Source organism: Oryx dammah, unplaced genomic scaffold (genome assembly GCF_014754425.2).
Source record: "Oryx dammah isolate SB20612 unplaced genomic scaffold, SCBI_Odam_1.1 HiC_scaffold_29, whole genome shotgun sequence".
NCBI classification, from domain to species: Eukaryota; Metazoa; Chordata; class Mammalia; order Artiodactyla; family Bovidae; genus Oryx; species Oryx dammah.
The window spans coordinates 59,856,737-59,878,237 of NW_024070213.1; the positions used below are offsets into that span (position 1 = coordinate 59,856,737).

General features: G+C 38.4%; 1 protein-coding gene and 1 pseudogene across 1 annotated transcript; both read left to right on the plus strand.

Moving 5' to 3' along the window:
• Window positions 1–5,611: 5,611 nt before the first annotated feature.
• LOC120858052 lies at window positions 5,612–8,194 on the plus strand (annotated as a pseudogene).
• An 11,372-nt stretch (window positions 8,195–19,566) lies between these two features.
• On the plus strand, window positions 19,567–20,496 carry LOC120857399 (olfactory receptor 6C4). The gene has a single exon (XM_040232837.1). It carries the CDS (start codon window positions 19,567–19,569, stop codon window positions 20,494–20,496), a length of 930 nt encoding a protein of 309 aa, XP_040088771.1.
• Window positions 20,497–21,501: the final 1,005 nt, after the last annotated feature.

Consider the following 21,501-nt stretch of genomic DNA (forward strand, 5'->3'; position numbering starts at 1 on the left):
AAGCTGAGTCCCAGATCTCCCAGGAACAGCAGTGACAATGGTTTCACCAGTGTATGAATATGTCTGAACTCATTGTATACATTAAATAATGTGAATTCCTGTGAAAATATGTAATTTGCACATATGTTAAATATGTGAATATCAATTATAACTCAATAAAGCTGTCTTCAAAAGGGAAAATTATTTGTGAAGTCATATGCACAGACTCATTTCCTTCTAGGATACACTTTCTGTCAAGTATGTGCTTTTTTGCCACTTTGATATTGATGACTGTATCTCTAAGATGACATATTATGGTAATTAATTATAACACCTTAAGGCTTTTTTCTTTTTTAATATAAATTTATTTATTTTAATTGAATGTTAATTACTTTACAATATTGTATTGGTTTTGCCACACATCAACATGAATCCACCACAGGTATACATGTGTTCCCTATCCTGAACCCCACTCCCTCCTCTCTCCCCGTACCATCCCTCCGGGTTGCCCCAGTGCACCAGCCCCAAGCATCCAGTATCATGCATCGAACCTGGACTGGTGATTCATTTCATATATGATATTATACATGTTTCAGTGCCATTCTCCCAAATCATCCCACCCTCGCCCCCTCCCACAGAGTACAAAAGACTGTTCTATACATCTGTGTCTCTTCTGCTATCCCACATACAGGGTTATCCTTACCATCTTTCTAAATTCCATATATATGCATTAGTATAATGTATTGGTGTTTTTCTTTCTGGCTTACTTCACTCTGTATAATCGGCTCCAGTTTTGTCCACCTCATTAGAACTGATTCAAATGTATTCTTTTTAATGGCTGAGTAATACTCCATTGTGTATATGTACCACAGCTTTCTTATCCATTCATCTGCTGATGGACATCTAAGTTGCTTCCATGTCCTGGTTATTATAAACAGTGCTGCAATGAACACTGGGGTACACGTGTCTCTTTCAATTCTGGTTTCCTCAGTGTGTTGGGGTACACGTGTCTCTTTCAGTTCTGGTTTCCTCCATGTGTATGCCCAGCAGTGGGATTGCTGGGTCATAAGGCAGTTCTATTTCGAGTTTTTTAAGGAATCTCCACACTGTTCTCCATAGTGGCTGTACTAGTTTGCATTCCCACCAACAGTGTAAGAGGGTTCCCTTTTCTCCACACCCTCTCCAGCATATATTGCTTATAGATTTTTGGATTGCAGCCATTCTGACTGGCCTAAAATGGTACCTCATTGTGGTTTTGATTTGCATTTCTCTGATAATGAGTGATGTTGAGCATCTTTTCATGTGTTTGTTAGCCATCTGTATGTCTTCTTTGGAGAAATGTCTATTTAGTTCTTTGGCCCATTTTTTGATTGGGTCGTTTATCTTTCTGGAATTGAGCTTCAGGAGTTGCTTGTATATTTTTGAGATTAGTTGTTTGTCAGTTGCTTGATTTGCTATTATTTTCTCCCATTCAGAAGGCTGTCTTTTCACCTTGCTTATAGTTTCCTTTGCTGTGCAGAAGCTTTTAAGTTTAATTAGGTCCCATTTGTTTATTTTTGTATTTATTTCCAATATTCTGGGAGGTGGGTCATAGAGGATGCTGCTGTGATTTATGTCGGAGTGTTTTGCCTATGTTCTCCTCTAGGAGTTTTATAGTTTCTGGTCTTATGTTTAGATCTTTAATCCATTTTGAGTTTATTTTTGTGTGTGGTGTTAGAAAGTGTTCTAGTTTCATTCTTTTACAAGTGGTTGACCAATTTTCCCAGCACCACTTGTTAAAGAGATTGTCTTTAATCCATTGTATATTCTTGCCTCCTTTGTAGAAGATAAGGTGTCCATAGGTGCATGGGTTTATCTCTGGGCTTTCTGTTTTGTTCCATTGATCTATATTTCTGTCTTTGTGCCAGTACCATACTGTCTTGATGACTGTGGCTTTGTAGTAGAGCCTGAAGTCAGGCAGGTTGATTCCTCCAGTTCCATTCTTCTTTCTCAAGATTGCTTTGGCTATTCAAGGTTTTTTGTATTTCCATACAAATTGTGAAATTATTTGTTCTAGCTCTGTGAAAAATACTGTTGCTAGCTTGATAGGGATTGCATTGAATCTATAGATTGCTTTGGGTAGTACGGCTTTTTTCTTAATAGATGATCAGACTCTAATCTTAAAAATGTGAAAAGAAAAATAACAAATCTTCTAGATGAAAATTAGAAAAATATTTCCATGATCTAGGGGTAAAGAATTTTTTTTATATATTGGAGTGTAGTTGATTAACAATGTTGTGTTAGTTTCAGGTATACAGCAAAGTGATTCAGTTATACATATGCTGTTGTTGTTATTTTAGCTGCTTAGTCATGTCTGACACTAGTGGAGCGGGTTGCCATTTCCTTCGTCACCAGTTATACATATACATGTATCTATTTTTTTCTAATCTTTTCTAATTCTTTTCCCATTTAGGTTCTTACAGAATATTGAGCAGAGTTCCATGTGGTTAAATAATATTTTTTTAAACTAAAAACAGAAAGCATTAATCGTTTTTTAAAGCCTAAAAAAATAACTTTTTAAAGTATGGTAAACTGAACTATTTTACAATTAGGAAGTTTCCATTCATCAAAAAAACATTAGAAAATGAGTCTAGAAGAGTATTCAGATAAATGTGGGAGTATGAATTTTCCCTGGATTTCTTATGGTTCCTGTAAAATGTCAATTCTTTTGGTTGGCATTTGGGAATGTAATTGGCAGTTGAGAATGCCAATTCCCAAATCTTCTCCTGCCTTAAGAATTAGGTCTACAGCCATTTGGCTAGTTAATTGCTCTGATCCAAAAAGATAATAATAAATTTCTGTCTCCTCTAGCAAGTCAAATGGTTACAGCCAAAGACTGTCTTTAGGTTAAACACCAAGGTTCCAGGAAGACTAGAATTGTTTCCCTAATTATTTTACACATCAAGGAAGAAGGAAACTCGGGAACTTGGCTGCCATCTCTAAATTGTAAAAGCTAAGACCTGCATGGATCTATCTGACTCCTGGAGACATTTCATTTACCTATCAAATGGCTAGAGTAAAAAGAAGACCCTTTCTAGAAGGGAGCAGACAACTGCCTCCTTTTCCTTTATAAGCAGAGAATTATTTCTCCTCATCTATTGCCTATGGGCTTCCCAGGTGGCGTTAGTGGTAAAGAACCCACCTGCCAATGCTGGAGATATAGGAGAAGAAAGTTCAATCCCTGGATTCAGAAGATTCCCCAGCAGGAGGGCATGGCAACCCACTCCAGTATTCTTGCCTGGAAAACCCCATGGACAGAGGAGCCTGGCGGGCTACAGACCATGGTGTTGGACAGATTCGGACACGACTGAAGCGACTTAGCATGCATGCGTTGCCTGTGGGTTTAGAATTGCTCACACAGGATATCTGACTTGGCTATCTTCATGTCACTGCAGTGATTAGACATAGGGTGAGGAGATCTAATATACTTATTATTTATTTGTGTTAGTCGCTCAGTCACGTCTAACTCTTTGAAATCCCAAGGACTGTAGCCCACCAGGTTCCTCTGTCCTGTGGGCTAATAAAGGTTTACTAATAAAGGTTGAGCGTTTCCCTGGTGGCTCAGAGGTTAAAGCGTCTGCCTGCAATGCAGGAGACCTGGGTTCGATCCCTGGGTTGGGAAGATCCCCTGGAGAAGGAAATGGCAATCCACTCCAGTATTCTTGCCTGGAGAATCCCATGGACTGAGGAGCCTACTGGACTACAGTCCACAGGGTCGCAAAGAGTCAGACACGACTCATATACACTTTCTTAAGACTGGAGGATTACATAGCTACTCACCTAATGTTGAAAATGTTAGTCACTCAGGTATGTCCCAACTCTTTATGACCCCAGGGACTGTAGCATGCCAGTCTCCTCTGTCCATGAGATTTCCCAGGCAAGATACTGGAGTGGGTTGCCATTTCCTTCTCCAGGGGATCTCCCCAACCCAGGGATCAAACTGGAGTCTTCTGCATTGCAGGAGGATTCTTTACTGTCTGAAACACTAGGAAAGCCCCATATTTATTTACTGAGAGATAAATAAGCAGGTCAGGAAGCAACAGTTAGAACTGGACATGGAACAACAGACTGGTTCCAAATAGGGAAGGGAGTACATCAAGGCTGTATGATGTCACCCTGCTTATTTAACTTCTACGTAGAGTACATGAGAAACGCTGGGCTGGAAGAAGCACAAGCTGGAATCAAGAGTGCTGGGAGAAGTATCAATAACCTCAGATATGCAGATGACACCACCCATATGGAAGAAAGTGAAGAAGAACTAAACAGCCTCTTGATGAAAGTGAAAGAGGAGAGTGAAAAGTTGGCTTAATGCTCAACATTCAGAAAACTAAGATCATGGCATCCAGTCCCATCACTTCATGGGAAATAGATGGAGAAACAGTGGAAACAGTGGCAGACTTTATTTTTCTGGTCTCCAAAATCACTGCAGATGGTGAGTGCAGCCATGATATTACAAGACGCTTACTCCTTGGAAGAAAAGTTATGACCAACCTAGATAGCATATTCAAAAGCAGAGACATTACTTTGCCAACAAAGATCTGTCTAGTCAAAGCTATGATTTTTCGAGTAGTCATGTATGGATGTGAGAGTTGGACTATAAAGAAAGCTGAGTGCCGAAGAATTGATGCTTTTGAACTGTGGTGTTGGAGACAATTCTTGAGAGTCCTTTGGACAGTAAGGAGATCCAACCAGTCCTTCCTAAAGGAGATCAGCCCTGGGTGTTCTTTGGAAGGAATGATGCTAAAGCTGAAACTCCAGTACTTTGGCTACCTCATGCAAAGAAATGACTCATTGGAAAAGATTGATGCTGGGAGGGATTGGAGGCAGGAGAAGGGGACGACAGAGGATGAGATGGCTGGATGGCATCACTGACTTGATGGACGTGAGTCTGAGTAAACTCCAGGAGTTTGTGATGGACAGGGAGGCCTGGTGTGCTGCGATTCATGGGGTCGCAAAGAGTCGGACACAACTGAGCGACTGAACTGAACTGAACTGAACTGAACACCTCTGAACTTGAGTCCACAGGGCACCTTTAGCTTCTTAGGGAAATTGATCCCCTTGTGCATTCTCTAAAAGGAACAGATAAAACCTGGGTCACTGTTGATAACACAGGATCTGCAAAGAAGTCCATATCTTGGCTTCTAGGGAGAGCAACATAATTTATCACAAATTAGAAAATTTAGGGTATTTTCAGTCTGATCAGTCCTCCTTTTTAATCCTATCACTGCTACTTTTTACAGTTTTTTGGTATGCTATTTTGCCCCTGTTAAGTAGAACCCTGTCTCTCAAGAACTGAGGTTTAATCAAATTTGAATTATTTGAAGTAATAGAGAAAATAATTCTCTTACTATTTAGTTAAACCTTATAAGGTTGAGTACTGCCATGAAAGAGCATGGCGGGATAAGGCAAGACAATACAAATAAATTATGCTAATTTTTTGCTATTTGTAGACTATGTGAATCTCACCTTTGATTCATCTTTTAGTATCAACCAGGTAAACAGACCACCACAGTCATTCAAACTATGAATAGTATAAGCACTTTATGTTTCTAGTTTCCAAAATCACTGATGTAATCATTAGTGGACATAGACCATGAAATTTTACCATTGTGAAATTCTGAAAGAAACTGTAAAGCTACTGTTAAAAATTTCAGGTGAGTACAATCAGGGAAATAAGATCCAGATCTGAGAAAGCTAGATTCAGGTTTCACCTTACCTGGTCTCTCAATATTCATGTATGGCCATCATGGGATATTAGTGATGTCTGAAAGTATATGAATTTTCTAACTAACCATACAAGTTGATTAAAGGATCCCTTAAAATGTCCTTTGCCACAAGAATATTTTTAATATTCTATCAAGTGCAAAAATATGTAACTATCAAGTTTGCCTTCCTTAGTGACTACCAGTATATCTACAAAGAACAATTATAACCAATAATACTGGCATCAATTTCCTCATTTCTATGCTCTAAGAACAGTGGAAACACATATTTTTGAGATTTATAACCAGTCTCTATTCCTAGATATCATTCAGCAGTCTTCAAAACTTTGAGCAAAATCCATTCTGGGAGCTATGTCCTATGACTGCCACAATATCTCTCTCCCCAGTTGTATGCCAAATCAGTGCCCAGAAGACTCTGGCAATGAAATGTAAGTGAAAAGTGAAAGTGTTAGTCACTCAGTCATGTCCAATTCTTTGCAAACGCCGTGGACTGCAGCCTGCCAGTTTCCTCTGTCCATGCAATCCTCCAGGCAAGAATATTAGAGTGGGTTGACATTCCCTTCTCCAGGGGATCTTTCTGACCCAGGGATCAAACCCAGGTCCCTTGTATTGCAGGCAAATTCTTTACCATCTGAGCCACCAGGGAAGCCCATAAAGCATAAGGCTTAATGCATATCAATACAATTTAGTGATGGCAGAAGCCTGGACATAGGAAAACACTTATGGTATAAAATGAAAGCATTCTGAGACAGTCTCATAATCTTAAAGGCCAAATAGACATTCATCCAAAAAAAATCAGGAAGGTAGCAAAAACAAACAGCTTTGGATTTGGGGTTTATAGCATTGCCTATATTGGGAGAATTTCCACAGGTTACTTTAAAGAGGAAACCAGGCAACTAGACTGTGAAGGAGATGAGGGTCAGCTACATATATGATGAAGTATCAGGTAGTGTATGAAGGGGAACAAAAAAAAGAAGAGAAAAGAAGAACAAAGAGAAAAATTTACACCAAGAACATAGAAGTAAAAAAGACATAGAGAACTAAAATCAGATAAAATTATTTAAATGTAGGAAATTTATGAATATTTCATAAGTAAGTAAGGGAAAGACAAAGTCATTCTTGTGTGACATGTCTGTGTTAAGAACCCAGGAATCAGAGAAATGACAAAAGCTTTATTAATTGAAACAATATTTTATGTTTTAGTGTTTTTACTCCCTTATATAAATTCTCTATGCACATCATTCCTGTGTGTATTTTAGATCATTCTTTGTATTTAATCAATTTTATTCATGTTGTAATGTGAAAATATTGATCCATTAAAATATTCACTTGCCGAAAAAAGAGCTTTATGAATGAAGCCACTTACATAGGAACCCTGGGTCTTCCAATGAGCCATCCTTAGTCCAGAGGGATGCCACTTTGGGCCAATTTGGATGAAGAGTTGATAATATGACCTGATTCTGTTGGTTGCAGTTAACTTCATTTTTTCCTAGCCTGAGAAACACCAGTTTTCATCACTGACCTTCCCTTTTCCCTTTAGATCTACTGAAGGTCAACAATGAAAACCAAACCACATTTACTGACTTTATTTTGTTGGGCCTCACAAATCAACCTGAACCCAGGTGGTGATATTCATCTTTCTGTTCCTCGCCTACTTGCTAAGCATCTTAGGAAATCTGACTATCATCATACTCACTCTGGTGGACGCTCACCTCAAGACTCCCATGTATTTCTTCCTCCGGAATTTCTCCTTCTTAGAAGTTTCCTTCACATCCATTTTTATTCCCAGGCTTCTGACCAGCTTGACGACAGCTTTGCTGGCTGCTTGACTCAGTATTTTTTTGCTATATTCCTAGGGGCAACAGAGTTTTACCTTCTGACTTCTATGTCCTATGACCACTATGTGGCCATCTGCAAACCCCTGCATTACCTGACCATCATGAGCAGCAGAGTCTGCATACAATTTGTGTTCTGCTCCTGGCTAGGGGGAGCCCTGGCTATCTTGCCACCAATTATCCTGATAAGCCAGATGGATTCCTGTGCCTCCAATGTTCTAAATCAATATTACTGTGACTATAGACCCCTCCTAGAGGTTGCCTGCTCAGACACAAGCCTTTTAGAATTCATAGTCATCTTCTTAGCAGTTGTGACTTTGGTGGTTACTCTGGTGCTGGTGATACTTTCTTACATATATATTATCAGGACCATTCTGAGGATTCCTTCTGCCCAGCAAAGGACAAAGGCTTCTGCCACTTGTTCCTCTCACATGATTGTCATCTCACTCTCTTATGGCAGCTGCATCTTTTTAATACATGAACCCATCACCAAAAAAAGGAGGGAATTTCAACAAGGAAATATCTCTGCTCATGATTTCAGTTAGCCCTTTGTTGAACCCCTTTATTTATACGCTAAAGAATCAGCAGGTGAAGCAAGCTTTTAAGAACACAGTAAAAAAAAATTACAAAATTTTAATAATCAAAATTTATACTTTAATTAATAAAATTAATAAATAATTGAGTTACTACATATCTAATAAGTGTTGACTGTGTTTCAAGGAATATTCTGGGCACTGAGAATAGAAATACAAGAAACATAGCTCCCAAATTTCTAAGAACCTCCAGGCCCGTATCATAGAGAGATATAAAAGCATATAAATTATAATGAAACTTATTAAATGCTATTACAAAGAAAGAAATGAGATGCCATAAAAAATTATTTGAGACAGCTTTGCTCTTGATATCATGATTTCTCACTTTTGAGACATTTGAGAGGCAAAAATAGTGTATAATGGGAAGAGTAGGAGGATATTAATTTAGAGTGGATGGTAGGAGCCCAGTAGTGAAGATATTTATTGCACATTTAAGAGTTGACTAAGTATTACTAAGCCAAGAGAAATTATAAGAAAGTGATATATCAATTTTGCTTTATGAGGAATATACTAAAGCAGTGAATAAATTAACTTTTACATACAAGATGACTAACAAGCAATTAATCAAGAATAGCATTCAAGCAAACAACAGTAAAGGTTTCATTATGGTCCATAAGATAGAGGAAAAGGACACAATTACTACCTTAATTCAAGCAATGTAGTGGACAGAGATGAGAAAGTTTTCCAGCTTGGAAGACTGCATGGTTGATAAAGCCATAAATCAAATGAAGGATTCAAGAGAAAAACATATACTCACAAGTTATATTTAATCATTTGTTTTGAAATACAGATGAAAAAATAAATGTATGAGAAGTATTTATCAGTGTGCCAATGGACTCAGCTTTAGGACATATGAAATGTAAGATTAATTTAAAGGTAAATTTGAGCAAGCTATCCAAGGAACAAGTGAGGTTTGAACAGAAATGTCTGGTTTTTATGTCAGAGTGATTGAAGAGCACAGACTTAGGAAACAGTATGAAAAATAGTTTCCAATCAAGGATATTCTGAAATAAAGTCTACCAATAGTAGCCATCAGAGAGATGAAAGAGGAAGAGGAGGAAGGAGACCGTGGAAAGAGAAGAAGGGTAGGAGAAAGGAAAGAAGGGAGAAAGGAAATAAAGAGATATTATAGAAAAGGAAGTAAAATGTCCCCCTGGAAGTCAGAAATTATAGGCATAAAAATTGTCAGAAGTGGAAGCAAAGCAGTTGAATTAGCAGTGTTAAAAAGGTTCACTATACTTTCAAAGTTTTATAAATGAAGTTCAAAATTATTTCAATCTAGTAATGCCAGACAACTAGAGGTCATGTAGAGAAGGAAAAGACTGTCATACCTAATTTAAAAAGAAATTAAAGTTTTAGACATGCAAGGTAGACACTGAAGGAAATAACGAGAACTAGAAAAATCTTGAATCTACTTGCCTGGCAAGTGGAAGCATTTCACTGTGCCTCTTTTCATAATAATAATAATCCACCATCTGTGCTGTTTGATATTTTCCCTAGAATTAGTGTCTTATGATTTCTTCTGAAAAGCTTCCTCAATTGTGTTTTTTTAATTTATTTCTAATTGGAGGATAACTGACTTCTGCCATACAACAACATTAACCAGCCATAAGTATATATATGTCTCCTGCCTCTTGAATCTTCCTCCCCCCAACCCCCATCCCACCCTTCTAGGTTGTCACCTAGCACTGGGTATAGATCCCTATGTTATAGATCAATTGTATTTTAAATGCACAGGTGGGAGACTTTGAACATTTTAAAGAAATTAGCTCCATCACTCAGTCATGTCCAACTCTTTTGCAACCCCATGGACTGTAGCCCGCCAGGCTCCTCTGTCTATGGAATTTTCCAGGCAAGAGTACTGGAATGGGTTGCCACTTCCTTCTTCAATAAATACAAATGGTACCATACAATTACATTATTTTCTTGAACAGCTTTTTTACTTGTCTGAAAGTGAAGTCACTCAGTCATGTCCGACTCTTTGCCACCCCATAGACGGTAGCCTACCAGGCTCCTCCATCCATGGGATTTTCCAGGCAAGAGTACAGGAGTGGATTGCCATTTCCTTCTCCAGAGAACCTTCCCGACCCAGGGATCGAACCCAGGTCTCCTGCATTGTAGGCAGACGCTTTACCGTCTGAGCTGCCAGGGAAGCCTTTTGCCGTATCTTATTTTCAAATGTTTGTCTGTTAAACATTCTATTGAGTTCTCTTTCATCCTGAAGACCTCACTTCTAAGTCTTCCATCCTCCTACTCCATCTGTACAAGTGCCTTCTGTGTATGTTCAACAGTTGTCCTATATTCACTGTTGGTTAATGGATTAAAATGTGAAATGAGATGTAATTTTTAAGAGTAAAATGGGTTATAACCACTCAACAAGAATTACAACAATGGGAGAACATTACAAAAAGATAATAAATCAAAAACCAAGACTCAAAATACATTTGTGTATCATAAAATTAAACAATAAGATGTTTCAACATGTAGGAACAATTCCTGAGACCCACAGATAAGAGTTATTCTTAGATAAAGATTATCTCAGATGCTACAAATACAGCAGGTAACATTGTCCAGATAAATGCCTTAAGAGGAAGTGAGTTTTACCCACCAACAATTGAGCCTTTACCTAGCATATATCATCAACTGGGAGAGTAGGTAATGTGAAATTTTGGAAATCCTTTATAATCATTCCCATAAACTTATAAAGATTGGATTGTGGCAAACCAGTGAATGTCTGGTCCCCTCAAAGTAAGCAGACTCCAAGAGTACACATATAAAATGTGTATATATCATTCCTGGAGTGTTCTATGATTGCTACAAGAGTCCTCCAGTCATTTTGATCCACAGGAGAAGTTTGCTTTATGTAGTTGAACAATTTTTATAGGACAAGCTTGAGAGGTAGAGATAAAAATAAATAAACTAGTGTTCATATAATTGGTCCCATATTTGCCTCTTCTTCATTGGTTAATCCTGTGTTTTGAATTTGTTGAGCTATTTCCTCAATGGTATTATGTTTACCTAGGAGGATAAGAATGTTGCAAGAATGGTGCATAATGTGATTTCCTATTATATCTTCCATGGTTGGCCTTAAGACTTCTTTGGATTCTGGTTTTAGAAGGTATTATAAAAATTTGGAAAGAGATTTAAACAAATTGCTCTGAACCTCAATAGTCTCGGCTCCAATCATGGTGCCAATGTCAGTGGAATGTCTGATTAATAAGGAATCTGGGGCTTCATGGAGTTCCTCCAATGTGTTTTACTTAGACATAAGGACAAACTATCTCAACTATCAAGGCAAAACAACCTTAAATTTCCTTTTGTCAAGAGAATGTATGTACCATTGTAAACACACCCTGTTGTACAATGACAAATTATTCTTACAAAATTAAACAATATACATCCATATTTTAAAATATATAGTTATCTAAGGTAGAACCAAATAAAAAAAACAAAGACATGCTTTTGTAGCCCAGATTTAGAAATCCAGGACAATGACAATTTGCAAACTTTAATAGAATCCCAGGGATGGGGGGCCTGGTGGGCTGCCATCTATGGGGTCGCACAGAGTCGGACACAACTAAAGTGACTTAGCAATAGTAACCTTTATCTAAGTTTGTCTGCCTTACAGTACCTGATATGTGGTCTTCAGGATTGTAAAAGTCATTCAGTATATGCCATGGCAAAGGATTCAGCAACTGGATTATCTAATATAAATAAATCAACAAGATCTATGCAGCAGGAGATTGAAATGACTACTGTTGAAAACAGTGTATGATCACAGCCCACTCTACAGCAATACAGAACCAGCTGATCACACACACACACCAAAAAAATGATCTATTTTCCATCACAGGCTGGAAATTACATAGTGTGGATGGTACAGTTTTGTTATTCTTTTCAAAATTGTTTATACTATCCGAGTTTCTTTGCCTTTCTTTATATGTAAATTTTAAAATCAACTTATCTATATCTACAAAAAAATCCTGCTAGAATATTGACTGGATTGCTTTTTCTTGGTAAATATTTATTTACTAATTTATTTATTTGGCTGCACTGAGTCTGAGTTGCGGCATGCAGGTTCTTTGGTCTCTTTAAGTTGCAGTGTGTGGAATCTAGTTCCCTGACAAGGAATCAAACCCAGGCCCACTGTATTGGGACCTTGGACAACCAGGGAAGCCCCAACTGGAGTGCTTTAAGTCTAGAGATCACACTGAGAAGAATTTATTTCTTAACAGCATTAGAACACCTTCCCACTAGAGTTGTTATAGAGGGCTGCTACCACAAGAAATTGTGGTTCCCCAAAGGCCAGGACCCTTTTCCCCAGGATCACAGCAGAGAGTGCACTAGTCTGAGGGAGCTGGATTTCAGACCTGCTGCAGGATATTGAAGACAGGAGCAGCACACCCCCAGGAGGTAGCAAATCAGCAAGGGTCCCCAGTACATGATCACCAGCATGTGAGTATTAGAACAAGGATCATTTTCTTCTCATCAGGTTTTAGAGAACTGAGAGCTGAATAGTGAACAGCAGTACACAGATTTTGAGAGCTGGCAGCAGCAAGTTGGCCCAAGATGCAATGGACCACAAAACAGCAACCATGCTGAAGCAGCGGCAGAATCTGAAGTCTCAAGGACTGTGGTCACCATCATTTTAGACTCTGATGACCTAAATGGCTTCAACATTTAGGCTAACAATGTGGGGAAACATGGTCAATTTGTGCTGAATATCAGAGAGACCATTCTTATCATCAATAGAACCAAGAAATGTGTTGAGCAACATTGTTCTGGGTCAGGGTCCCTTGAGGTCATTCATTAATTCATGCATTTTCTAGCATAGTCTCTTGACAAACTACCAACAAGAGCTTTAGTTCATTTTAGTAAAAGTATAAGAATAGCCTCATTGAGGTCTTTTATTGTGGCTTCAATGGTAGCATGTCTGGAAGGAGAGGGGAATACTATTTCCAATTGTCTACCATGATCCAAGAATAGTAACTGACAGCAGAGGGAGTCAGTGGCCTCATAAATCTATATGGCCACTGGCTAAGGGCCATCCCCCATGCTTCCCTGGTGGCTCAGATGGTAAAGCGTCTGCCTGCAATGCGGGAGACCCAGGTTTGATTCCTGGGTCGGAAAGATCCCCTGAAGAAGGAAATGGCAATCCACTGCAGCACTCTTGGATGGAGGAGCCTGATAGGCTACAGTCCATGGCGTCACAAAGAGTCGGACATGACTGAGCAACTTCACTTTCTAAGGGCCATCCCCCAGGGAGATAATCTTCTTCCATTATATAGGCAGGGGCACATTTTCCCTCATAAGATTCATGGGTTAGTCACTGTGTTATCTTATGTTCCCACTGGGAAAGGGAAGTCCCTTTAATTCTTCTCAGGCCTTGAAGGCAGAGGCCATACTATGGACTGGCATTTTATGGGCCCACCAGGAAGAGATTAGTGGCATCAAATCTAAGACTGTACCAGTGTGTGTTTCAGAAATCCAAGCTAATTTATCAGCCTGTGCATTGTAATGAGGCTCTGAAAATTGAATTTTAGTATGCAACCTTGATTTGCATTTTGGGTATCTGTGATGCAAGAAATTCCTGGAGTTCTTTACCCCAAAAGAGAGTGTGAAACAACTTAGATAAGGGATTGTTGTTGCTGCCATTAGCCAGACCATGTGACCATACAGTCGGCAACAGACCAAGAGTCTATAAAAATGTGAAGGGGCCAGTTGTTGTCCATCACATCCTCCAATATTAAAATGACTGTGCTGTGGTGCACTGGGATGACCCAGAGGGGATGGGATGGGGAGGGAGGTGGGAGGGGGTTTCAGGATGGGGAACACATGTACACCCATGGCTGATTCATGTCAATGTATGGCAAAAACCACTACAATATTGTAAAGTAATTAGCCTCCAATTAAAATAAATAAATAAATAAAATGACTGTGCTGACCCCTGGGTCCCACTTTTGATTAGGGATGTCCCCGTGCAGAAGATTTTCAGAGGGCTTCATTCTGTGTGATGATGGTGCTGAATCTATAAAGTATACGAATTCCATTTCCTGATCACTCAGTTGATCCCAAGAGGCTCCCCAAATGACCAGTGGATATGGGGGAGGGGTGACCTGTTCAGGCACCACTGCATCTAGCAAAGAATTGAGGACATGGAAATCATTTCCTCCTGCAGGTGAGATATGCCAGAAGGCCCAGGTTTGGCTCTCTAAGTAGCATTTTCATTTGAATAATGAGGCTTCTGTGGCCATGCCAAGTTTGTGGGGTGGTGCCTCAAAGACCCAAGGCATAACGAACAACTGGGTGCAGAGTCAAAGGTTCAGGATTTGTAAAAGCATTTATTCCAAGAAACATCCACTATACAGCCAACAGTTGCCATTCTAATGTTGTGAAATGTGCAGCCAGAGAAGGCAGTTTTTTGCAGCAGGAACCCATGAACAATGACTGATTCAGGGACTCCAAAAAGAACAAGATAAGGTAGCCAAAGCCTCTACAGTGAAGAAGTTTGGGGGGTTGGGATGGTTGAATGACACTGATAGAAGTGCCTGTTTTATTGCAATTTAGAGATTTTTGGTTTGGGGTGGCAAGCCATTCAAAGCAAGCCAATTTACATTCAGCCACTAGGAAAAACAGAATAGAGTTTCCTCAAAAATTTAAAAATAAAAAAATCATATGATCCATCAGTTCCACTTCTGGGTATTTATTTGAAGAAAATGAAAACACTAACTTGAAAAGGTGCCTGTCCCTCCATATCCATTGCAGCATTATTTACAATAGCCAAGATATGGAAACAACCTAAGTATCCTCTAACAGATGAATGAGTTAAGAAAATATGATATACATGACTATTTAGCCATAAAAAAGAAGAAAATCTTGTCATTTGCAACAACATAGGGAGACCTTAAGGGCATTATGCTAAGTGGAATAGATCAGACAGAGAAAAACAAATAATGCTTGATCTCTCTTACATGTGTTCACGGCAGCACTGTTTACAATAGCCAAGATATGGAAGCAAACTAAATGTCCATTGACAGAAGAATGAATAAAGAAGATGTGGTGTATATAGATAGATAGAAACAATGGAATATTACTCAGCCATTAAAAAGAATGAAATTATGCCACTTGCAGCAATATGGATGGATCTAGAGATTATCATACTAATTTAAGTAAGACAGGCAGAGAAAGACAAATATCATATGATACTCCTTATGTATGGAATCTAAAAATAAAGTACAAATGAACACACTTTAAAAAACAGAAATAGAGTCACAGATATAGAAAACAAACTTACGGTTACCAGGTGGGGTAAGGGGGAATGAGATAAATTGGGAGACTGGGATTAATATGTACACACTACTACTATACATAATATAGATAACTAGGACTTACTATATAGCACAGGGAACTCTGTTTAATGTCATGTTTCAGCCTGGATGGAATGGGAGTTTGGGGGAAAATGGATACATGGATATGTGTGTGTATATGTACATACATGTACATGTATATACATATAGGTGTATATATGTGTGTATGTATATATGTATGTATGTATATGTGTGTGTGTGTATATGTGTAGCTAAGTCCCTTTGCCTTGGTCTACCTGAAACTATCATATTAATTGGATATACTCTAACACAAAACAAAACATTTAATAAAAAGTAAAATAGATGACTATTAAGGACTTACCATATAGCCCAGGGAACTCTACTCAATACTCTGTAATCATCTATATGGGAAAAGAATCTAAATAAGAGCAGATATGTGTTTATGTATAACTGAGTCAATTTGCTATACACCTGAAACTAACAGCACTGTAAATCAACTATTCTCTAATAAAAATTTTTATAAATCAATAAATAAAATTAAACTGATAGATACAGAGAACAGACTGGTGATTGCCAAAGGTGGGGGATTGAGCTGGGAGAAATGGGTAAAGAGAGCCAAAATATACAAACTTCCAGTTATAAAATAAATTAGTTATGGAGATGTACTATATAGTACCGTGACTGTAGTTATTGGTACTGTATTGTATATTTGAAAGTTGCTAGGAGAGTCTATCTTAAAAAGCTTTTATCACAAGAAAAAAAATTCTATAACTATGTACGGTGACAGATATTAATTAGACTTATTGTGGTGATCATTTTGTAATATATATATACTTATTATCTTGTATTAATGCAATGTTGTATTCAATTATGCTAATTCTAAAATTAATTGATTTTTTAAAGCAAAACAAAATGAGTCCATTTGTAAGGAGCAGCATAATGGACTGAAATCAAATTCCTAAATGACGAGCATGTTGCTTCTGAAAACCAATTAAGCATGTAAATATTGAGACTCCTTTAAAATAACAAATGCTAATAAAACTGGAGAATTGGTTCCTTACTACATCAGGTATAAATCATTCCTGGGCTGAGGAGTATTGTTCAGAAATTTTAGTGCAGTAGCGGGGCCTTGAATTTTATAGGATGCAGTGGACCAATTCTGATTAGAAAGTTCTATGAAAAGTTTTGTTTAGCCCATGTGAAAGCATTGTTTGAATTTCCTTGCAGAAGGATGTTATCAATATAATGTCACAGCTGTATTCCTGGAATAAGTTGGATGTGGTTAAGATCTTGCCTGTAGAGTTATGTGCAATAGGCAAGGTTGTTGGAATATCTCACAGGGAGGCAAGTGAAAACATACTATTCCTTCAGAAGGTGAAGGCAAATAGCCTCTGAGAGCCTGTAGAACTTTAGAATGTATATATAAAATCAAATCTTCCATAAAAAAATATTTTCCAGGTGCTGATTGGATGTAGTATTAATTTCAGAAATAATAAGTATGCAGATCTTAGTGGAGGATACCATGGCGTGTTGTTTAGTTGCTAATTCGTATCCAACTCTTTTGAGACCCCACGGACATAGCCCAACCAGACTCCTCTGTCCATTGGATTTCCCAGACAAGAATACTGGACTGGTTTGCCATTTCTTTCTCCAGGGGATCTTCCCAACCCAGGGATCAAACCCACATCTCCTGCATTGGCAGGTGGGTTCTTTACCACTAAGCCACCAGGGAAGCCCCAAGGTTGTGATAATCCACTGTGAAGTGACATTCATTTATATCAAGTTTGAGCACTGGCCAACTAGTTTATTAAAGGGAAAAACAATGGGAATAATGATGGGCAGGCACACCAATCCCCTGGGTTCTCACTCCATCACTCTAAACATCACAAACCTCATGACTGTGGCAGATTCTTTCATGACACCCTTACGGTCTCTCAGGAACTTCTCTCCTCAGCCACATGTTTACAATTTGTTCTCCAAACTCTCAACTGAGGTTTATTTGCACCTTTTATACTTGGGTCCACAGGGCATCTTTAACTTCTTTAAGAAATTGATCCCCATGTGCCTGCTCTAAAAAGAGCAAATAAAGTCTATGTCACTCTAATGAACATAGAAACTGCAAAGAAGCCCACCCATATCCTGCCTTCTAAAGACTCTGCAATAATCTTTCTTAGAAAAGAAACATTTTCAGCTTATTAAAGTCCTCTTTTTTAATTCTATTATTGCCAGGAGAGGGGGGTGATTATTTGCTCTTTTTTTATTATACATGTGAAGGACTCTATGTCTCAGAAACTGTGGTTTGACTCTGATCCAGATTCAAAGAATGGAAGCAATACACTTCCTTCCCAGTTAAGCTCTAAAAACTTGGGTACTTCCATTTAAAAAATAATTGAATGTGGATGGAAAGCCAATTTTTAAAAATACTAAATTTTATACAACTCAGAGACTCACATGGCACATCTCACCTTTGATTTACCTCTTGAGGACAACAGGTAAACAGCCCACTACAGTCAATCAGATCAATGAGGGTGAGAATACTGAATGTTTTAAAGTAAACGATGTTATTATTCTATAAATATCGATCGATTAAATCCTCCAACTGTGAAAATCTGGATGAAAATGAAGCATTTGCCAAAGACCACAGGTTAGTACAGACAAGGAAGTCACGGTTGTAGTGGGATACAGGTCAATACCTCCAAAAGCTATATGGAATAATGGGGAGGTTGACAAAAAATGATTGTGAAGGTCTAATTTTTCTTACTCTTACACGTGTGAATTAGAGAGGCATTTTACATTGTTTCTGCTTCTTAATCAGAAAAACCTAAACAGGCACACAGGATACCACCAGTAAAATTTCCTTCCTTGGGGATTACCAATTTATGTACCAGGACTCATTGTCAGAAACATGAATGTTCCTCTTCCTGGGTTCTGTATGCCAAGAAAATTTGAAGCACTGAGGACTCTTTGAGACTTTGAGCAAAATCTACTCTGAGATGCTGTTGGTGGATCTCTCGAGATTTCTATTCTCAGAAATATAGTCCAAATCAGTGTATAGGAGACTTTGAAAATGGCAGAGAAATAAAAGTAAATGCTAATGAATATGATTTATTAATGCCTTAAACTTGTTCATGTAGTCAAAATAAAATGATAGAATATTGAACTAAAGGTCTTTAAGTCCTAAAGCACTGTTACAAATTCACCCTACAAGAACTGGTATGTGCATGCTTAGTTATGACCAACTCTTTGTGACCCCATGAACTGTAGCCCACCAGGCTCCTCTGTGCATGGAATTTTCTGGCAAAAATACTGGAGTGGGTTGCCATTTTCTGCTCCAGGGGAATCTTCCCAAACCAGGAGTCAAACCCGTATCTCTTGTGTATCTTGCAATGAGCAGGCAGATTCTTTACCAAATGTGCCACCTGGGAAAGGGGAGGGTCTAGAAATATCAGTTATGTATCAAGATCTTCAGAATTATCTACTTGGGGAAATTTCTATTGGTTGCTGGAACAAGGGAAGTCAGAGATTTATATAGTAATGGAGATGAGGATCTGTGGCAGGTATCCATCTAAACATTAAATAGTACAAGGAGGGGGAATATTACAGGGAAGGGGAAATAATATAGGGAAAGCACCAGAGGGGAGAGGGAAGCACAGAAAATAGAATCAGATAGAGATATTTCTACCAAGTGCCCAGAAGTAGATTAATAGAGTCAGAGAAATGTGACTTCAATATAGAGACTTTGTAAACATTTTGGAAGGAAAAGATGGGTACAAAATTTTATTCTTCTGAAAAAAATTAAGTAATTATTATGTAGTAATTCTCTTATGTGTGCAGGAATAGATCAACTTTAGGAATTACAAAGACTTTAGGAATAAGTTCATTTACAGGAGTAACAGGAGGGCTTCCATGGAACAAGTCTAGTCCAATGGACACTGGTTTGGGCCAACTGAATGGAGAGTTATATATGACCTGATTCTGTTGATTACAATGAGCTTTATCTCCCCAACCCCAAGAAACTTTAGTTTTCATCATTTTCACCTATTCCCTTTAGATCTACTGAAGGTCAACAATGAAAAACCGAACCACATTTACTGAGTTTATTTTGTTGGGCCTCACAAATCAACCTGAGGTCCAGGCAGTGATATTCATCTTTCTGTTTCTCACCTACATGCTAAGTGTCCTAGGAAATCTGACTATCATCATTCTCACTCTAGTAGATTCTCACCTCCAGACCCCCATGTATTTCTTCCTCCGAAATTTCTCCTTCTTAGAAGTTTCCTTCACATCCATTTTTATTCCCAGATTTCTGACCAGCATGACAACAGGAAATAAAGCCATCAGCTTTGCTGGATGCTTAATTCAATATTTTTTTGCTATATTTCTTGGGGCAACAGAGTTTTACCTCCTGGCTTCTATGTCCTATGACCGCTATGTGGCCATCTGCAAACCCCTGCACTACCTGACCATCATGAACAGCAGAGTCTGCATACAACTTGTGTTCTGCTCTTGGCTAGGGGGATTCCTAGCTATCTTTCCCCCAATCATCTTAATGAGCCAGGTGGATTTCTGTGCCTCCAACGTTCTGAATCACTATTACTGTGACTATGGGCCCCTCCTGGAGCTCGCCTGCTCAGACACAAGCCTCTTAGAACTGATGGTCATCTCCTTGGCAGTTGTGACTTTGGTGGTTACTCTGGTGCTGGTGACACTTTCTTATACATATATTATCAGGACCATTCTGAGGATTCCTTCTTCTCAGCAAAGGGCAAAGGCTTTTTCCACTTGTTCCTCCCACATGATTGTCATCTCGCTCTCTTATGGCAGCTGCATGTTTATGTACATTAATCCTTCTGCAAAAGAAGAAGGTGCTTTCAACAAAGGAATAGCCGTGCTCATTACTTCAATTACTCCCTTGTTAAATCCCTTCATTTACACTCTAAGAAATCAGCAAGTGAAACAAGCCTTCAAGGACACCATCAAAAAGATTGCAAAGCTTTAACAAAACAAAATACACTTCAAGGAAAGATATACTTCATTTAGTAAATATGTATTGAGTGTCTACTATAATTCAAATGCTGACTGGCATTTAAGGATAAAATTATGAAAGGCATATGTCCTAATTTCAGGGAATCTATAGTGTAATGTGATAGAAATGTATATAAACTGTAAATTGTCAAGTTTGCAAGTTACTTATAAGCCACAAGCTTGAGTGTGTGCGTGTGTGCTAAGTTGCTTCAATCGTGTCTGACTCTTTGTGACACTATGGACTGTAGCTTGCCAGGCTTCTCTTTCTGTGGGATTCTCCAGGCAAGAGTACTGCAGTGGGTTGCCATGCCCTCCTCCGGGGGTCTTCCCCACTCAAGAATTGAACCAGCATCTTTATGTCTCCTGCATTAGAATATGGGTTCCTTACCACTAGCTCTATCTGGGAAGCCCCAAGTCATAAGTTTATAAAAAATAAAAGAATATGGTAAGTGTTAATAGAGAAGGATGAATGAGAAAGTCCAAAAAGAACAACTGGAAAGAACTAGCTGTTTTCTGGAGTAAAGTGGACATTGTGAGTCAACAGATGTTTTAAGAAAGGAAGTGGTGCTATGAACATTGTTTCTAAAGAAATCTAGCATTACTGTTCTTCATTATGGAGCTGTGGAGCCATGCTTCTATTAAAGCGAAAATATTTTTTATTCTCCTTCTCTTTTTCATTTATCTTACAACTGTAGCCATTGAAACTACCATCCTCCTGTAAATTAGGTCCACTTTTCTACAAATGAGGGAAAAACTCTCAAGATTTTGTCAACTTACACATTCATTTTCTAAAAGTTGTAGAGTTCTAGAGGCAAGGTTTACATCCTCTTACCTGTTGTTGCTGTTCATAGCTGACATCTTTCTAAGTTAATGACTGAGTTACCCACTCTGTCTCTCTCTCTCTTTGGTAGTCTTTGAAAAAATTTTTTTCAATCACAATTTAATTTTCATCTATTTACTTTTGTTAGGTATTATAAAG

Excerpts from the sequence above, each read along its gene's own strand:
- LOC120857399 (XM_040232837.1), top strand. The coding sequence starts at position 19,567 with ATGAAAAACCGAACCACATTTACTGAGTTTATTTTGTTGGGCCTCACA.